Source organism: Balaenoptera ricei, chromosome 6 (assembly GCF_028023285.1).
Source record: "Balaenoptera ricei isolate mBalRic1 chromosome 6, mBalRic1.hap2, whole genome shotgun sequence".
Lineage (NCBI taxonomy): Eukaryota > Metazoa > Chordata > Mammalia > Artiodactyla > Balaenopteridae > Balaenoptera > Balaenoptera ricei.
The window spans coordinates 114,643,510-114,659,076 of record NC_082644.1 but is presented as its reverse complement, the minus strand read 5'-3'; the positions used below and the strand labels follow the sequence as shown (position 1 = coordinate 114,659,076).

At 52.3% G+C, this 15,567-nt stretch overlaps 1 protein-coding gene across 22 annotated transcripts in view; it reads right to left on the bottom strand.

The window, feature by feature from the left end:
* Positions 1 to 924: 924 nt before the first annotated feature.
* Positions 925 to 15,567, bottom strand: part of RALGPS1 (Ral GEF with PH domain and SH3 binding motif 1) — a 286,233-nt gene continuing 271,590 nt past the window's right edge. For 8 of the 22 annotated variants that reach the window (XM_059925655.1, XM_059925635.1, XM_059925636.1 and 5 more), the window contains 7 exons: positions 14,772 to 14,855; positions 13,282 to 13,387; positions 11,458 to 11,550; positions 11,178 to 11,283; positions 9,306 to 9,397; positions 8,696 to 8,761; positions 925 to 2,109 (listed from right to left, as the gene is read on the bottom strand). In XM_059925655.1, the coding sequence (XP_059781638.1) occupies positions 2,050 to 2,109; positions 8,696 to 8,761; positions 9,306 to 9,397; positions 11,178 to 11,283; positions 11,458 to 11,550; positions 13,282 to 13,387; positions 14,772 to 14,855 (607 nt within the window). In that variant the 3' untranslated portion in view covers positions 925 to 2,049. The other 14 variants (XM_059925639.1, XM_059925641.1, XM_059925649.1 and 11 more) reach the window with 12 other exon arrangements.

Below are 15,567 nucleotides of genomic sequence, written 5' to 3'. Positions count from 1 at the left end.
TTGTCATAGCTAGGGAGGTGTGGCTATACTGGCCCGGAACCGGGGTGGTGGAGCGGAGGCTGCGGAGTGTGTGTGCAGGAGCCTGAGCTTGGAGAATCGGCCGCTGCAGCTTTGGAAGGCACTAGCTGGGAACCTGAGGCAGGCGGGGCCAGGGGTCCCCATGATCGTCTTGGATCATGTCACCCCCTGGTGCACACTCCCTCAATAACTTCAAGGTGCTTTCCCAGAAGGCCTGGACTCCTTCACTGCCGGACATTCCAGCAGAGAAGCCAGTCTGGAGGGAGAATGCAGGGGACAGAAAAGATGTAGGGGGCTTCCCATTTCTCCTTCCTGCCCCTTGAGACTTCACCTTCGTCCTCCCCTCAAGTTTCCATGGAACAATCCTTGTAAGACAGTGCCCCCTCTTCTCTTAAGCAAGCCAGAGTGGGTTTCTGGGTTTTGCCTAGCATCATGAACTCCCCTCAACATATCTTTTCAGACTGGGATCCCACTGCTCCCCCAAATCCTTTACTCAGTGAGACTGGGTTGCTTGCCTCCCCAAACTCATCCCGCTCCTTCTCTTCTGTCTGCCTGCCTCTCCCACCCACCATGTGTTCAGCGATCTCTGAAATGACTCTCCAAATGCCCCTGCCCTCTAAAGCTTCCCCCAATCCCCCAGGTCCCTCCCCGGAGTGCCCACAGCACTGACTCTGTCCCTCCCTGAGGGCACTGCTCCTGTATGTCATTTATGTTCTAGTAACCTCTTAGCTGAGCGCCCATACCTCCTTCACGTCTGTGTCTGGCACAGCACCTGTTGGCTAAATAAACGCACGTGACTTTAATAAATTGAGCAATATTCATTGGAAAACACATTTAATTTCAAAGTAAACAAAAATGTTTACACTAAACTATTTAATTAGTGAAACAATTATTATCAGTGTAACAAGCTGAAAAATACAGCAACTTGATACAAGACTGAGGTAACAAAATACTTCACCAAAAATCTAAAGAATCCCACAGAGGGCTGATGTTCAGTGGTTACTGTGGATGAGACAATTCACAAGAATTAGGGAAAGTCCTTACACAACTGCATGCAGGGGGTCTGCCGGGAAAAAAGACAGCCCAGGAGAGTGCAACAGATTGAACAAGAGACAAATTAAAATGTAAAAACTGATTTTCAACTTACTTTGAATAATACGTAAGAAATTGAAAACTACTCTCTATGCAACATTTTGAATGCTAAGTGGAAAACCATGCATTTTGGCACAAAATTTATTGAAGATTATACCATACTAATAAATTAATCACTATTGTTTCATTATTGAATGGTCACAGTCATTCAGAAACGGACAAAGAGATGAGTGGTTATAGAACCGACAGATGATCCATCGTTGCTGCTGCGAGCAGGGGTTTCGGGGCTGCCCGTGGCGCACACACACTTGTGCAGCACCAGCGGCGAGGTGGTCCATGGGACGAGTTCTCGACACCCAAGGAAATGCAGCTCTCACTCATGCTGTGCTTGTCTTTAACATTGAAATTAAAACCAAAAAACCTCTGAAGTAAATACTGTGAGCATTCTGACCCTACCCTCTGGTTCCACCTCGGAGTCCTCACTGTGTTCAGCCGTAGCTCTGTGCCAACCAGTCACTAGGACAGCAACTGGACTCACAAGTCAAAGGCTATTCAGTCTGTTGAGCTTCTTGAAGCCTTTCTGGAGGAATCTGCACCTGGTTCCTACCCTGTGCTAGGAGGGAGGCAGGGTCTTGCTGGGAGAGAGGAAATGGCATGGTGAAGATGATTTGTTCGTTGAGGGGTCAGCTCCATGAGGGCAGGGCTTGGGTTTGTCTTGTTCTCAGACATTTCTGTCCTGGGTAGAGCCTGGCACACAGGAAGCACTCACAAGGGATGAGAATCAATGGATGAATGGGTGGTTTCACACAGAGGATCTGTTATTTCAGAGGGACTCTTGTAGTTTTTTTTTTTTTTTTTCCTTTTTAAAACATGAAGTCACCCAACATGCAGAATGATGTGGGGCTGATTAAAGTGATTCATGAAAGTCAGGTTGTGTTTTTAGCAATGTTCACCTGGTTCTAAGCAACAGTAACGTGGATCCAGAGCTCTAGACTCCGCCTGTGGAATGAAAGCGGACCCTGCTTGCAAATGACTTCCCGTTTTCATGGACCATTTTTCCACCTGTACAATGGCATCCTAAAAGATACACTTCTTGGGCTTGGGAGGTGGGAGGAAGACGATGAAAGAAATACTGGCCATATTGGTAAGAAGAAAAAACACTTTATAAACTCAGTTGGCAAGAGAGCGGGTTCCTTCGTAAACAGAATCCCTTCAAGTGTCTTCTCTTTAGGGTCCACAGGGGGCAGGGTGATGAATGGGCAGGCTTCTTCAGGGAGGGAAGGGAGGCCACACTGTCCCACTGGGCACGCTCAGAACAATATTTCTACTGCTTTCCACCAAATCTATCCTCCACGAAGTTTCAGTTGTCAGAATGCACTTGGCTGACCTTGAGTTACAAAACGTGTTGGACTGAGAGGGGTGAAAATTACTCCCAGGGAGAGGGGAGTGAGCTGTGTGGGCGGCATCATGAGGATACCAGCTACCTACTCCACAGTTTGTAGATAGCATTCTATAACTTTCATCCTGGGGTGCCATGATCTCTTTGCTTAACAAAAATGATACAACATATGCATGCAAGACACATCACCTTCAATGTTTTCACAGACATTTGTGCACCATGGCTAGTCAAAGAGCAAGACCCAGAAATGCTACCTTCCAGGGCCAGAATCCACCCGGGGACTTTCCCCTTTGGGGTTTTGTGCCTGTCCCCCCTCTGTCCCCGGCTTGCAGGCCTCCTCACCTGCAGCTTGAGGGACAAACCAACGCTGGAAAGACAATCAGCACTTAACTCACATGCTTGGCCCTGAGCCCCTGCTGGGAGAGAGCCAAGTGCCTTACAGCCTCATCTGCAGGACTCTTCTGGTAAGTTCAGGGTTCTTACCAGTTCTACGAGAATCCGAGCTAGGAATGTTTCCGGGAGGGGACATGGGATCAATCTCAATTTTAGTGAGAAGACTAGACACTTTGAAAAGAATTGCAATTGTGCTATTTCAAAATTAGGCTCAGAGGAAAACATCTGTAAAGACAAGGAAAATCTGTAAAGCGCAAGAAAGTACCTGATTTAGTGTAAGTCTGAAATTTTGAGGTTTTTGGATTGGCTTCTATAATTTCATGTCAGAAAAACCAGGACAGTTTGAAGAGTAGAGAAATTCAAGGAAAGTAGTCTTCTAATTTCATTCAAACTTAAGACTTAAAAAAAATTAACAGGTAGAATCAGATTCAATGTAAGTTAAAGCGTTAATACTGCATGGTTCTGGTGAGAGATGTTTGGAGTGTCTGCTGTATTCATTCAGCCTCCAGATGCTAATTTGAGCAGTTGTTGGTATGAATTAGGTGCATGCATTCGACCCCAGCTGCGGGAGGGTGTGCGAAGCACCGATGACCAAGGTTTGCTGGCCTCAATTTCACCATCTGGAGTTTCTCCTGGCATGAAAGTATTCTAGATTTTGCTCTGAAGGAGGGTTAGTTACGGAGCATAGTAAGACTCAACCACAAAATAAGACCCTGATGACAATTACTCTCCTCACCAATTCATCTGAATTTTCAGAAAAGTGGTCACCGTTTGATCAAAATACAGTGGTGGGTCCTTTGGTAGTTCTTAAGTCGACCTATTATTACAGTTTATTGGTTAAGATGTTGTTTTGAAGCATCTTGCCCAGAAACTCTTAAGAGTAGTTTGGTGTCTGATCAGTGTGAGCTCTGAAACCACAACAGCAACAAGGACCCAGAAACTCAGTCTCTTTCAGAAAATCATTAAGAGTTTCCTTCTCAGAATTAGGACATCCAGATTAAAAAAAAAAAGAGGGGGGGGGAAAGAGAGGGAGGGAGAGGGAAGGAGAGAGGGTGGGGAAGGGCTGAAGGGAGAAGCTATGGTGATAAAGCTACCATAAATAAAGCTAATTTTTATTCATTACTTTAAATAAAAATGTATTTGTGCAAAATAAAAGTCACTTAAAAGTATGACAAGGAGTGACAGATGAAGGACATCGTTCACCTGAAGAGCTCTCAGCCGAAAGCAGAGCTCGGACCGTCCCCTCCCCAGGGCTTTGCTCTTGTCACCACGGTCGTCAACAATTGTGCCCTTGGACTTGGATGATGGAGAACTTGCTGGTGACTGTGTTTGGGGGCAAGAATGGGGGAGCTTAAGGCCTCAGTGTCACTCAGCTCCCCAGCGTAATCAAGAATCCCAGTGGCCCTGCCCTGGCAGTGGAGGCAAAGGGGTGAGAAGATGGGAGCAAAAGCCTTGCTCGGCGGGGAGAGGTCGGTGCAAAGTAGCTTCTGAGCAGCCGGTCAGGTCACCGTGCGCGCAGGCGGCCTCGAGAAGCTGGCAGAAAGCGTCAAGACTTCCCATGCTGACCCGGGGGCGGGGGGAGGGGTGAGAAGAGCGGGGCCTTCAGACCCTGCGGGAGGGGGGCTGGGAGGAAGCAAGCAGGCCAGTGCCGGCCCAGTCCACGGTCCTGAAGCTGGGTCTTGCCTCAGAAGAGCCGACGGCAACAAGGCCTGGAAGGGCCCCAGGGGCCCAGGGATCAGGCCTTCCGGATGAATAGCACCCATAGGAACAGAAAACAAGACACAATTTAAGGCATTGTTTGTTTACAGTAAAAGAATGCCAGGGACCCTTAACACAGGAGGAATCTGGGCTCTCACTCTGACCTTCCTCGGTGGACCAGCCTATCGCTTAAGGTTAAAGCAGGGCCTCAAAGAGAATGAAGTGTGTGATGTCACGAGTCTTGTGCCAAAATGCATGTTTCTCGGAGAGTCCACGCTCGCTCGCTTCCACGCACACAGACACGGCACGCACACGCAGAGGACGCTTCGGGGTTGTACAAAATCTGAGGCAGCCCTGTGGGCGAGCGACCTGGCACACCGGAGCCAGTCCCCGCCTGTCCCTTCCCTCCAGCCCTCACGCGGGGGGACGCTGTCCACTCTTTTGTGCAGGAGAAAGCACTGGGGACCCAACGTGGGACGGATGCTCTCTGGTCGCAGCAGCAGCTGGTGGACGGATGAGGGCCCAGGGAGGGAGGACGGGTTGTACAGTCTGGGGACCCATCGCGGCCCCGTGAGGTGGTGCTGCAGAACGGGGGTCATGGGGGTGGCTGGGCATCGGCAGGCGGACCCCCGCACCGGTGGAGCCCTCTGGACTGTGAGGCCTTGGCCGTGTCCCCTCGAGTCCAGCTCTGAGTCTCCCAGCACCCCACCAAAGGCCTGTGCCCCGGACACGCGCTTCGCCACCAGTCCCAGGCCGGCTCCCAGAGGCCTCTGAAGTCACGCTAAGTCCTGCAGAGACTTATTCAAATGACATAAGGTTTGCAGGTACCTAGAAGAGAAAGCTCAGCCTCTTGTCAAAGTTCTGACCTTTCAGGAGGGGATGGGGGTGGTCCCTAAGGGAAGGGTTCAGGCCTCTCCCAGTCAGTCTGTGAATGAGTGGGTGGTGGGGGAAGGGGAGAGGGCACAGCAGTGGTACCAGCCACCACGTGTTACGGGGCTGCTGTGTGCCAGGCAAGGCTCTGAGTACCGCATCTGTATTGTGTCCTGAGTCCTCACAACAACCCCAGGAGGCAGGTACTGGAATTATCCCCATTAAAAAGATGAGGAAACTGAGGCTTAGAGAGGTGAAGTACACAGCAGGTGAGTGACAGGGCTAAGACACCAGTGCCCACGCTCTCAACCTCTGTCCTTGGGTCAAAGCACAAGTGCATTTGGAGTGGAGAGCTGACCAATCCTGTAGGATAAGCACTTGCCTCTGGAGAGGAGAGGGGGTGGTTAACGGGTGGCAAGAGTTGGCAAGTGGAAGCACAAGGAGAAGGGGGAAATTTGGGGATATCGGGAATCCCAAGGCTTCCCATGCTGTGTCCCCAGGCCCAGATCCCAGCTACCTTTACCGGGGAGACCACCAGCCCCAAGGTCAGGGTGTTTCTCCCTCCCCTCAAAGCTGTGGACATGCCCCCAGCCCCAGGCCTCCTCCCCCAGCACTGCCGTGGGGTTCCAGGAAATTTGATGAGAAACAATTTCATCAAAAACAAATCCATCTTGGTGGCAATTTGGTCAAAATGATGAATTGGAAAAAAACGCATCTCCTTGCACTGGGAGACAGTTATAAGAACGGTCACAGCAGCACTGTTCAGAATAGCCAAAAGCAGGAAATCATTCTTGGGATCACGGACAGAAGAACTGATAAAAAAAATTACAAGTAAATGAATGACAGCTATGCACACTGACACAGAGGAATCTTAGGAACATACTGTAGGAGAAAAGCAAGTCACAGAAGAAACTACACAGTTATGGTTCTATTCTTTAAAAAAAAGTTTTAAAAAATGTACCCCAGACAATACATTAAGGAATCAAATACATGTGTTCACATTTTAAAGGAATGGTAAACAAACAAATCAGGAGAGTGTTTATGGGGCATAGGTGAGCAGGAGGGAGACAGAATTAGGAAGAAGCCCTTGGGAGGGAGGTGTTCCGAGGACTGGGGAGGTCCTGCCTTTAGACTGGGTGGTAGGTACACGAGTGTTTGCTTTATTGCTGTGGTTTACACCTTACACATATGCTATCAACAAAGTTTAAGTGTATTCAGTGCTAGCACACACAACTTTAACAAATGCAGTTCCACAAAAAAGAAAAGTCATCTTAGTCACTGAGATTTTCTACAGGAGTAGATGCATTTCTGTAATGACTTCATCAGAGCCCCATACCATCACATGCAGGTAGTGTGGCTTATTTCAATAATCCTCTGCTGTGGAATATTTAGTTTTGCCAATTTTTTCTTATTACATAAAGCAGAGGGTGGGAACATTTGTTTGAAAGTAAATTAGAAATAAAAAGGGAAAAAAGTAGAAAAAATAGAAGACCTTCTCCCTTAGGTCTAAAAACTGGACAAAAATACTTAAACGTTGCCAAAGCTTGTTGCGGTACACCACGTTTGCCAGACGTGAAATTCAGTCCATTTGTCCTTCTGACCAAACACCTCCTCTACCAAGTGGGTTTGACCCAGTTCCCTGCTACCTGCTGCGCAGCTGCTGCTACCCTCGGGCTGCCTCCACCCCCAGAGAGCCAGTGGACACTTGCTCAGGGCAACCATCCCTGCTCCCGGCTGCCCCCCACCAGTGCCACGACTGTCACCGTGGAGCAGACACCAAGGCCCTGCCTCTCTCTCCGCCCCACCATCTGTGTGTCCCACCTCAGTCCTTGTCACTCCTCCGGGTCACCTGTGTGTGGCAGGTGAGCTCCAGCGCACTGTGCTCTCAGAGTGGCCCTCAGAGCTAAGGAGGGGCCCCAGGCATGCACGGAGTGACCAGGGCGGAGGAGGTCAGGATGCTCTTCCTCTCTTAACGTGACCTGAGGCAGCACCTTGTTCATTGCCTTGAGGTAACCATCAACCAAAGACCCTGGTCTCCCCGTCGTGGAGACGAGCAGTTACATTTGCTTAAGCACAAAACACACTCTAGAGACCGCAGAGCTGTAGTTTCTTGTACGTCATTTTAGAAATTTTTTGGGCACCGACATGCATATAATAAATATGCACGTGTATTTTAATACAAATGAGATTGCCCTTACGCGTGTTTTTACACTTTACTTTTTCACTTATGTCTTGGAGCCCCTTTCAGGTGATCACACACAGATCAGGGGGTACACAATAGGGGTTTACTGAGGGTCGCTGAGTTTCCAGGTGCTTTTTTTTCTTTCTATTAAGGACAATGCTGCAGTGAACATTCTCACCATACACCTGTGTGTGCGTGTGTGAGCATATGCCCCAGACAAATTTCTAGCAAGTGACTTGAGGGACTCGAATGCGATTTATTTTCAGTTTCCCTGTGGTGCCTCAAGTTTATCCCTTTATCAGTCTTGTCCTACTGTTTTAGTTTGTCGAGGACTTTCTGCTAATCTCGCCGTCTAGCTTCTTATCGTGTAGAATTTGATCAGCTTGTTACATATGTCCTCATCGATGTTACAGATGAAAATCCTGAATAGGCCCAAACTGAGCACAGAATCATGGGACACACCACTAGAGACCTCCCTCTGCTTTATGAGAACCGCTTTGAGGGGCCAGGAAGTCTGTGACTGTGCTGTGACCAGCACCACGGCAGCCCCTGCCCTCCCGGCCTCACACGCCTGCTGTGAACTCGGCACCACCTTCCTCCTCCTCGAAGCTGCCACCATCTATCCCAGCCCTGGCGCTCTCTCTCCAGACGGAGGAGAGGGACCCGGCTCCCCAGCCCCCTCTTCCAGCTCATCCCTGGGGAACAGGTCAGGGACGCTCAGTGCTCCTGGCCCCAGCAGCCCACCCGCTGCCCGGGCTGGTGGGAGGGCTGAGCAGCCACCCCTCTCGCAAGCCTGGACAGCAGAGGCTGTGCTTCCAGGCCTTTGGCTCGACGGCAGGAGGCTGAGCAAGCCAGGTCCCCGCCGCCCCCCGCTCCACCCCCCAGGAAGCATGCGGCGGGAGATCTCAGGGCCGGCAAGTACAGACTCTGGTGTCAGGCAGACCGGGGTTAGATCTTACTCACCATGGGGCCTTAAACAAGTGTCTGCCACTTTCTGAGCCTCAGTGTCCTCAGCATAAAACGGAGACGGTATGGGAACCTACCTCACAGGGATGTTGGGAGGATTCGGCCAATTCCTGCACGTAAAGCATTTCTCCTGAAGCCTGGTCCTGGGAGGGGCAGCAGTGGGGGGCGGGAGCAGAGCCTCAGGCAGGCATGGCGGACCAGAGGTCCTATTGGTTCAAACATGCCAAGGGGCCAGACAGCCCCACTCACCAGCAGCCATGGTTGCTTCTCAACAAATGAGCTATTATTATCGTTATTCCTAAGGGTTGTTGGGGGCAGGGAGGCCCTTTTGTCAGGTTGGAGTATGCCCATGAATCAACTTTGGGGGGGTGACCTCAGTAGGTGCTGTAGCCTGACCCTTGGGGCACTATCCTACCTGTAACCTATCTCTGATGGATGTTTCTGTGGCGTTTCCTTTAGTAGGAAAGACACAGGGGCCAGATTCAAAGTTCTAGTCTGAAGCTGGGCTTAGTTCCAAGAGGGGCAGGGGGTGCCCTGTCTCATGGGAAAAGGCTGATCAAAAGAGGGCGCCTGGGAGCTTAGCTGATAGGCTCTGGGGGAAGGAGGGAGGTGTGTTTTCTATGGACCCTTAGTCCCGAGGGTGGGAGAGGGTATTTTAGGTAACAAACAGGACTTTGGTGACTTTACCTGAGGCCTGTTGCTTTTACATGCGTCATCCAAATGCTTGTGCCACAGTATTGCATGAAACCGGGAACCAGTCTGGAACTTGTAAACATTGCCTGATGGGTAGAAAACCACTGGTTAAGAGGAAGGTCACATGGGAGGGTCGGTCTGTGATTGTGGCGTGAAGATAAACGTGGACCTGGGGAACTAAACTAGGGAAGGTCAGGAGCAGCCCAAGGCAAGCTCGGGGCATGTAGAGGAAGAGGGTCCCGTGCTCCCCGCCTGTCTCTTTGGACCAGGGCTCTTAACCATTTTTCCGGCCATGGTGCCTTTGGCTCTGGTGAAGCCTGTGGACCCTTCTCTGAATTATGTTTCAAATGCATGAAATAAAATACAAAGAAAATCAATAATACTGAAATACAGTTACCAAACTGCTAAAAAATAAATGAGTGATATCATTCTCTACGTGCTTATTTATGAATGCGCTAATGACAAGATCTGGGGGCAGGTCTGATACTGTACTGTAACTGCAAAGAGTTGAACAAAAATGCTATTCTAAGATATCTGCAATAATACGTGATATGAAAATACCCGTGGTTTCTCTTGCAGATAAAATCACAGGTATCGTGAACATTCTAGTTAGTAGTTTAATACTTATAATTAAAGGAATTAGAGGTCATGGAAAACAGAGATGTGATCTTTTTCCCACCCAAGTTCACAGACCTTTTGCATTCTATCCATGGACCTATGCCACCTGCTGTGTCATATTTCCCTCTGCTTGGGGACAGGGCTTTCCTCTGGGCTCAGCCCCAAGAATGGCCTGTGGACCCCATGACCATACAGTCTTTAAGTCAAGCTGGTATAGGTACAACCTTTACTTCCTAAAGAAACCACCTCTAATCTGGTCCCAGAGCCTTGCGGAAGAAACTCAGATGGTAACCAGCCTGAGGAAACACTATGATGTGTGCGTAGCCATACGTGGTTCAATCACTCAGAAGCAGAGCAGAGGACTTGGCTCCTCTCCATTCCCCGGGCTCCTTGAGGCTCTCACTTCTTTAATTCCCAGCTAACAACATTCAAACCCTGACCCTCCAACAGCACCATCATCTGCATTACCTGGGAGTTTGTTAGAAATATAGAATCTTGGTCTCCACCCCAGAGCCACTGAATCCAAATCTGAATTTTTACAAGATCCCTGGGCAATCATAGGTACATGAACCCTGCATTAGAACATTCCTGTGAAGGTGTGAAGATGCTCAGGGACTTTACAGCTCCAGTGAACTTGCCTAGCTAGGAGACCCAGGAAATCCGGGGTTTTGTCATGTGACATAGGCTACCGAGGAGGCTAGCATGGCCTATTCTGAACCTCAGTGCAGAACCTCTCCTTCTTCTCAGCATGCTCATGGGGGAAGAATAAAACCAGGAGGAACCGGGAGATGACTGGGCAAGTGAAAGTTGGAGCTTTTATAGAAGGGTTCTTCTCTGATTTGGCCTTGGAGCAGGACACTGCCAGAGTCTCACGGCACAGGCAATGCCGGGGTGTCCTTGAAACCTCCCAACACCCAAGACTCCTCCAGTCGCATGGTCACTGCCTCATCCAGCGCTATGTTATTCATTCCAGGACCCTGAGGCTAGAGTTCCAGGGGTGATGGGCCCCAGTAGCCATAGGTGAAAAGGATTCTGGCTGCCACGTGCCATGCACACTGCTCAGTGGACACGCCCACCACGATCTAAGCAGCTTTTGTGGACCAACGAGGGACCCTGTGAACATCAGAACCTAAAGCAAAAGGAAAGCAGCAGCCTCAGAAGTCCCTACTGTTTCAAAACGCACATTTAGCAGCAGAAGAAAGAGGGTAGAGAGAAGCTGCAGGCACCCAGCGCCGGCCTGCTGCCTACCTTTGTCGGGGTTATTCAGCTGGAAGATGTCCGGGTGCTCAGGGTCGTCGGGCAGCTGCACCATCCAGCCCACGACGGAGACCTTTTTGCCAGGTGTGGATTTATACTGCGGAGGAACGACAGCATAGCCGTGAGGCCCACACCCGCCGCTCCCCAAGGAAGGCCGACCTGGGCCAGGCAAGGTTCCTTCCACTCCCGCCGCCTTGCCCACCTCCACCCACCCCCCTGCACTTCGCACCAAACGAAGTGCCAGCACAGAGAGGCCTTTCGTGGAACGTACGTGCTTTCTGTCTGTGCCCCTCAAGGACTTGGCTCCGTAGTACAGGAGGGTGGATCCTGAGAGTGTGACCCAGTACCTGGTCCACGAGGACAGCTGCAGAGGCAGAGTGACAATGTCACAAGTGGAGGGCCGGAGTCCCCCACTGCCTGACTAGAGACCCAGCTACACGGGTGGAAAGGGGGGGCCCCTCCTCCCGAGCGGTGCCAGCGCAGGCCTCATCTCGTCCCTGCCCGCCACCCCTCAGCGCCGCTCCTCCAGGGCCCAGAGGAGGGAAACTCCTCAGCAGCTCGTCAGCCCTAAGCCCTCGCTCTCCTTTACTCCAAGAGCCTTTCCTTTTCCCACCTTGTTTAGGGCAGTGCCAAGGCATAACTTCTATGTGTTCAGGTGACCTGAACCCAAGAATGTCCTGGGGAAAAAGAGTTTTAAAACACGGACAAGCTAAACCATAACCCAGAAGAACCATAGCGTCTGCGATGGGGTGCCCTGGCTGCGAGCGGATGGCAGCGCTTTGAAAGCATGTACGGCTAGAAGTGGGGACGCCTGGCAGGACCAAGCTGCAGGTGTGGCTTTTGTTTCTCCAGGCATGAAGCAGGCTGCTCTGCATCACGACCTACAAGGCTCCTCTTCACACTGGTGGGGGCGGTGGGGGGGGGGTTGGTGGGGGAACTGCGTCACCTCAGATGGTGAAAGCACTGGTTTTCAGACCTTTTTGACGACACCCACAGGTGTGTACAACACACGTGCATATGTATGTTGAACAGAAAGAAGCTTCATGAAACAATATTCACTTTTATTATGTGTAAGAAACTCCGACATTTTCCAGTCTATTCTATCCTACTCAGAAATATGGGTCATGACCCCCTGGATTAACTTCATCGCTCACCAGCGGGCCAACCAGCATCTGGAAAATAGTGTCTCGCTCTGGCCTCAGAATGACTGGAGCCTGGACTCTGGGTACAGGAGGGCAGCAAGCAGGTCTGTACAGCAGACCAGATATAGGGCCTCATGTCGCAGGATGCTTTGTGACACTCTGGGTCCAAGGGACAGAGTGTGGCCCAGGGCTGGGATGAAGACTCTTCCCCTCACCCAAGAACCACCTAGCACCCGAAGACAGGGGAGCTTCTAGAGCAGCACCTGGGCTAGGGGCCTGGTATCTTCACACTGGGCGTCGGTAGGAGGGGGCATCTCCAAGCGGCTTTGTGGGCAGTGGGCAGGGGCAAGCAGCAGCCAGGGCAGGAGAGGAAGGCCAGAGCAGACACGGGCAGATGCTGCCTGGAGATGCAGCTCACAGGCGGGCTTGCAGGCAGCTTGCCATGGACGCTCGTAGAACGAACAAAGAGGTCTTGGCAAGCGGCTGAGGGGTCATGGAGCCAGGGACATCTGGGTTCAGCACGTGGTGACCCAGTGGCTGGTGGGGGAGCCTGAGAGGCCTCCTGATTCCTCGTCCCTGTCCTTTCCACCACGCGTTTCATGATGCTGCCGAAGGGGGAGGGGATCTGCATCGGGATACCACCCAGGCCGTGCTGCCTGTCTCAGGCACAGTACCCACCCTGACTCCCAGGGTCTCCAGGCCTCCACCTGCCCTCAAGATAATCGCACAGTCCCATTCACTGCCTGCTCACTGTGTGCAGGGTCACACACGTGACAGTCCTGCCAAGTCCTCCAGGATGTAGGGACTATTTTATCCCAATTTACAGATGTGGAAACTGAGGCCCTGCCCACTCAGTGGCACAACTGGACTGGAATCCTGGTTGGCCGGTCTCTGGAGCCCATGCCCTCCCTGCTGCCCATGCCGCCTCTGGACAGATGTGCCTCTGCACTCACCGCGGGCTTCCGTCCTTCCTTGAGCAGAGTTTTCCTTCTCAGAGGCCCCTCCATGGTGGGGACCGCCGCCGAGCTCCCCAGCGTACAGATGCACGGGCCGGTGGGGCTGCGGGGGAGACCACCAGTCAGACATCGCTTTGGAGGAGCTGAGGTCAGGCACCCTCTCACCCACTGGGGCCCAAGGGTCCCCCACTGCCGGGCCCATAATGGCGCCACAGGACAAGGACTCAACAGTGCTGGGCAAGGCTGGGGAGGGGAGGGCCCCGAGGGCCCGGAAAACCTGAAGGACGGTGGCCTTGGGCTCACCCACAGCTGAGAACTTGCACCTCCCTCGTCTTTCTGAGTGCTGAGCGGCTCTAGGCTTGGTGCCCACGTTCCCTGTAACCCAGGCCCCTAGCAGCACCCGTACCCTATCCTGGCTTCCCCTCCGCCTGGGGAGCTTGGGGCCTGCGCAGCACCTCCTCCTTCCTGTGTTGGCAGGAGCAGCGAGGAAGTGGGAGTGGAGGGGATGGAGTAAGAAGGGGGGCAGCAGCCCCAAACCCCCATGCCCTGCACATTTGCAGCAGGGCTCCTCTCCCCCTCTGCCATGGGGATTCGGGCGCCACCTACAGGTGAAGAGTCCAAGTGCCGCACAGCCCAGGCCGCTCTCCTAAGCACCAGCTTAGGCCCCCTGGTTAGGCACCTCCCGTAGACACCTCCCTCAACCCTGCATGAAAGCCGAGCAGCGCTCCCTCCGCATCCCAACGGAAGGCATCACCATCCACTGGCTGAAGGAGCCAGAAACCTGGGGGTTCTCTCCTCTCATCAGTTCACCCCCAAAACCTCATCAATCCCAAGGACTCATTGATCCCATGCCCTAAATATGCCCATCTCAGCCACCCCACTCCCCCCACCTTAAGCGAGAACTTGATCATCCTTTGAACGACTGCCCAATACTCTCACCTGACCTCCCTGTGTCCACTCTTGCCTTCCTCCCATGCGCCCTGCACACCGTGGCCAGCATGACCTGGTCCTGCTGATACCCTCCCCCCACCCCCAGGCAACCCCTCCAGTGCCTCTGAGACCACCATCCTCTCCCCCTGCTGGACGTGGCTCTGGCCCACCTCTCTGGCCTCACCTGCCACCCTCTCCCCCTCTCATTTCTTACAACGTGGACTTTCCTTCACACCCCAAATCACCCAGCTCTTCCTGCCTCACGGCCCCATGGGCCGTCCCTTGGGCTGCAGGTACTCTTCTTACCCCTACACCTCCCTTCACTTTATTTGGCTGATTCCTATCACTCTTTCAGTCTTTTCTCCAGGGAGGCCTCCTCTCTGGACCATCGGCACCCGTGATTTTCTGTTCCGTTTCTGCTCTCCTGAAGCAACAGCCCTACAGGCTGAGGCGGAGGCTGAGTCCGTCTCGTCGGCAGCATCAAGCACAGTGCTTGGCACCCAGCAAGCACCAGAGAGCTACTTGTCGAATAAATGATCACATGAATAAATGAATACCTGTAGACGCAGCTCCGGGTTCTGGGAGAATTCCGAACTGGAACCCGCCAGTTGGGCCCCAGCGTGGCATAGAGACGTCCCCTGCTTCAGAGGAAAAGGGTTGAGTTTTAGCAACAGCCTGGAAAGACCAGCTACTCCTGAAGGAGGCGAGGGCATCGCAGACTATGTGGTCATTAGCTCAGGAAGCCTCAGCCCCAACTCTTCCCCCAGCCTCCTCAGTCACACTGCAAGCACATCTGGGGCACAGCTGGAGCTGCCAGGTTAGTGAACACAACACCCCTGGAGCCTCCATCAGGGCGAGTCCCCAAGTCTCCAGGTGTTTCCTTAACCTTTTAACTGAATGTTCACCTTTCTTCCAGTGTCAAGGGGATGACTAAAATCCAGGCACACCCTTTATCCCAATGTGAGGTTGAGAGAAAATGCTGTGTAGCCCAAATATTCCATGGTCAATCCAATTAAAAGCACACAGACACAGAATTGTGGGCCGTCTTGCTTGTTGGCCCAGGGTGGGGATGGGGAGGGGCATGTGTAGCATCATTATTCACCCGGGCACTACTGAATTCCTCCGTTTGCTACGTCTTCTCCATCGGACAGTCTCTTTGCTGGCCCCAGATGGTTCCCTGCAAACCTGCCCTGTGACCTGCTGCAGCGTCCAAGAATTGGTGCTCCAGGACCTCTCCGTGGGCTGCCCATCAGGCCGCTCTCTCACCTGTAGTTCCCCAGCAGTGAGCCTTTCCAGGGGAAGATGTAGCTTCCAGGGTAGGTGGGGATCTTAACCTATTTGGGGGAAGGCTTC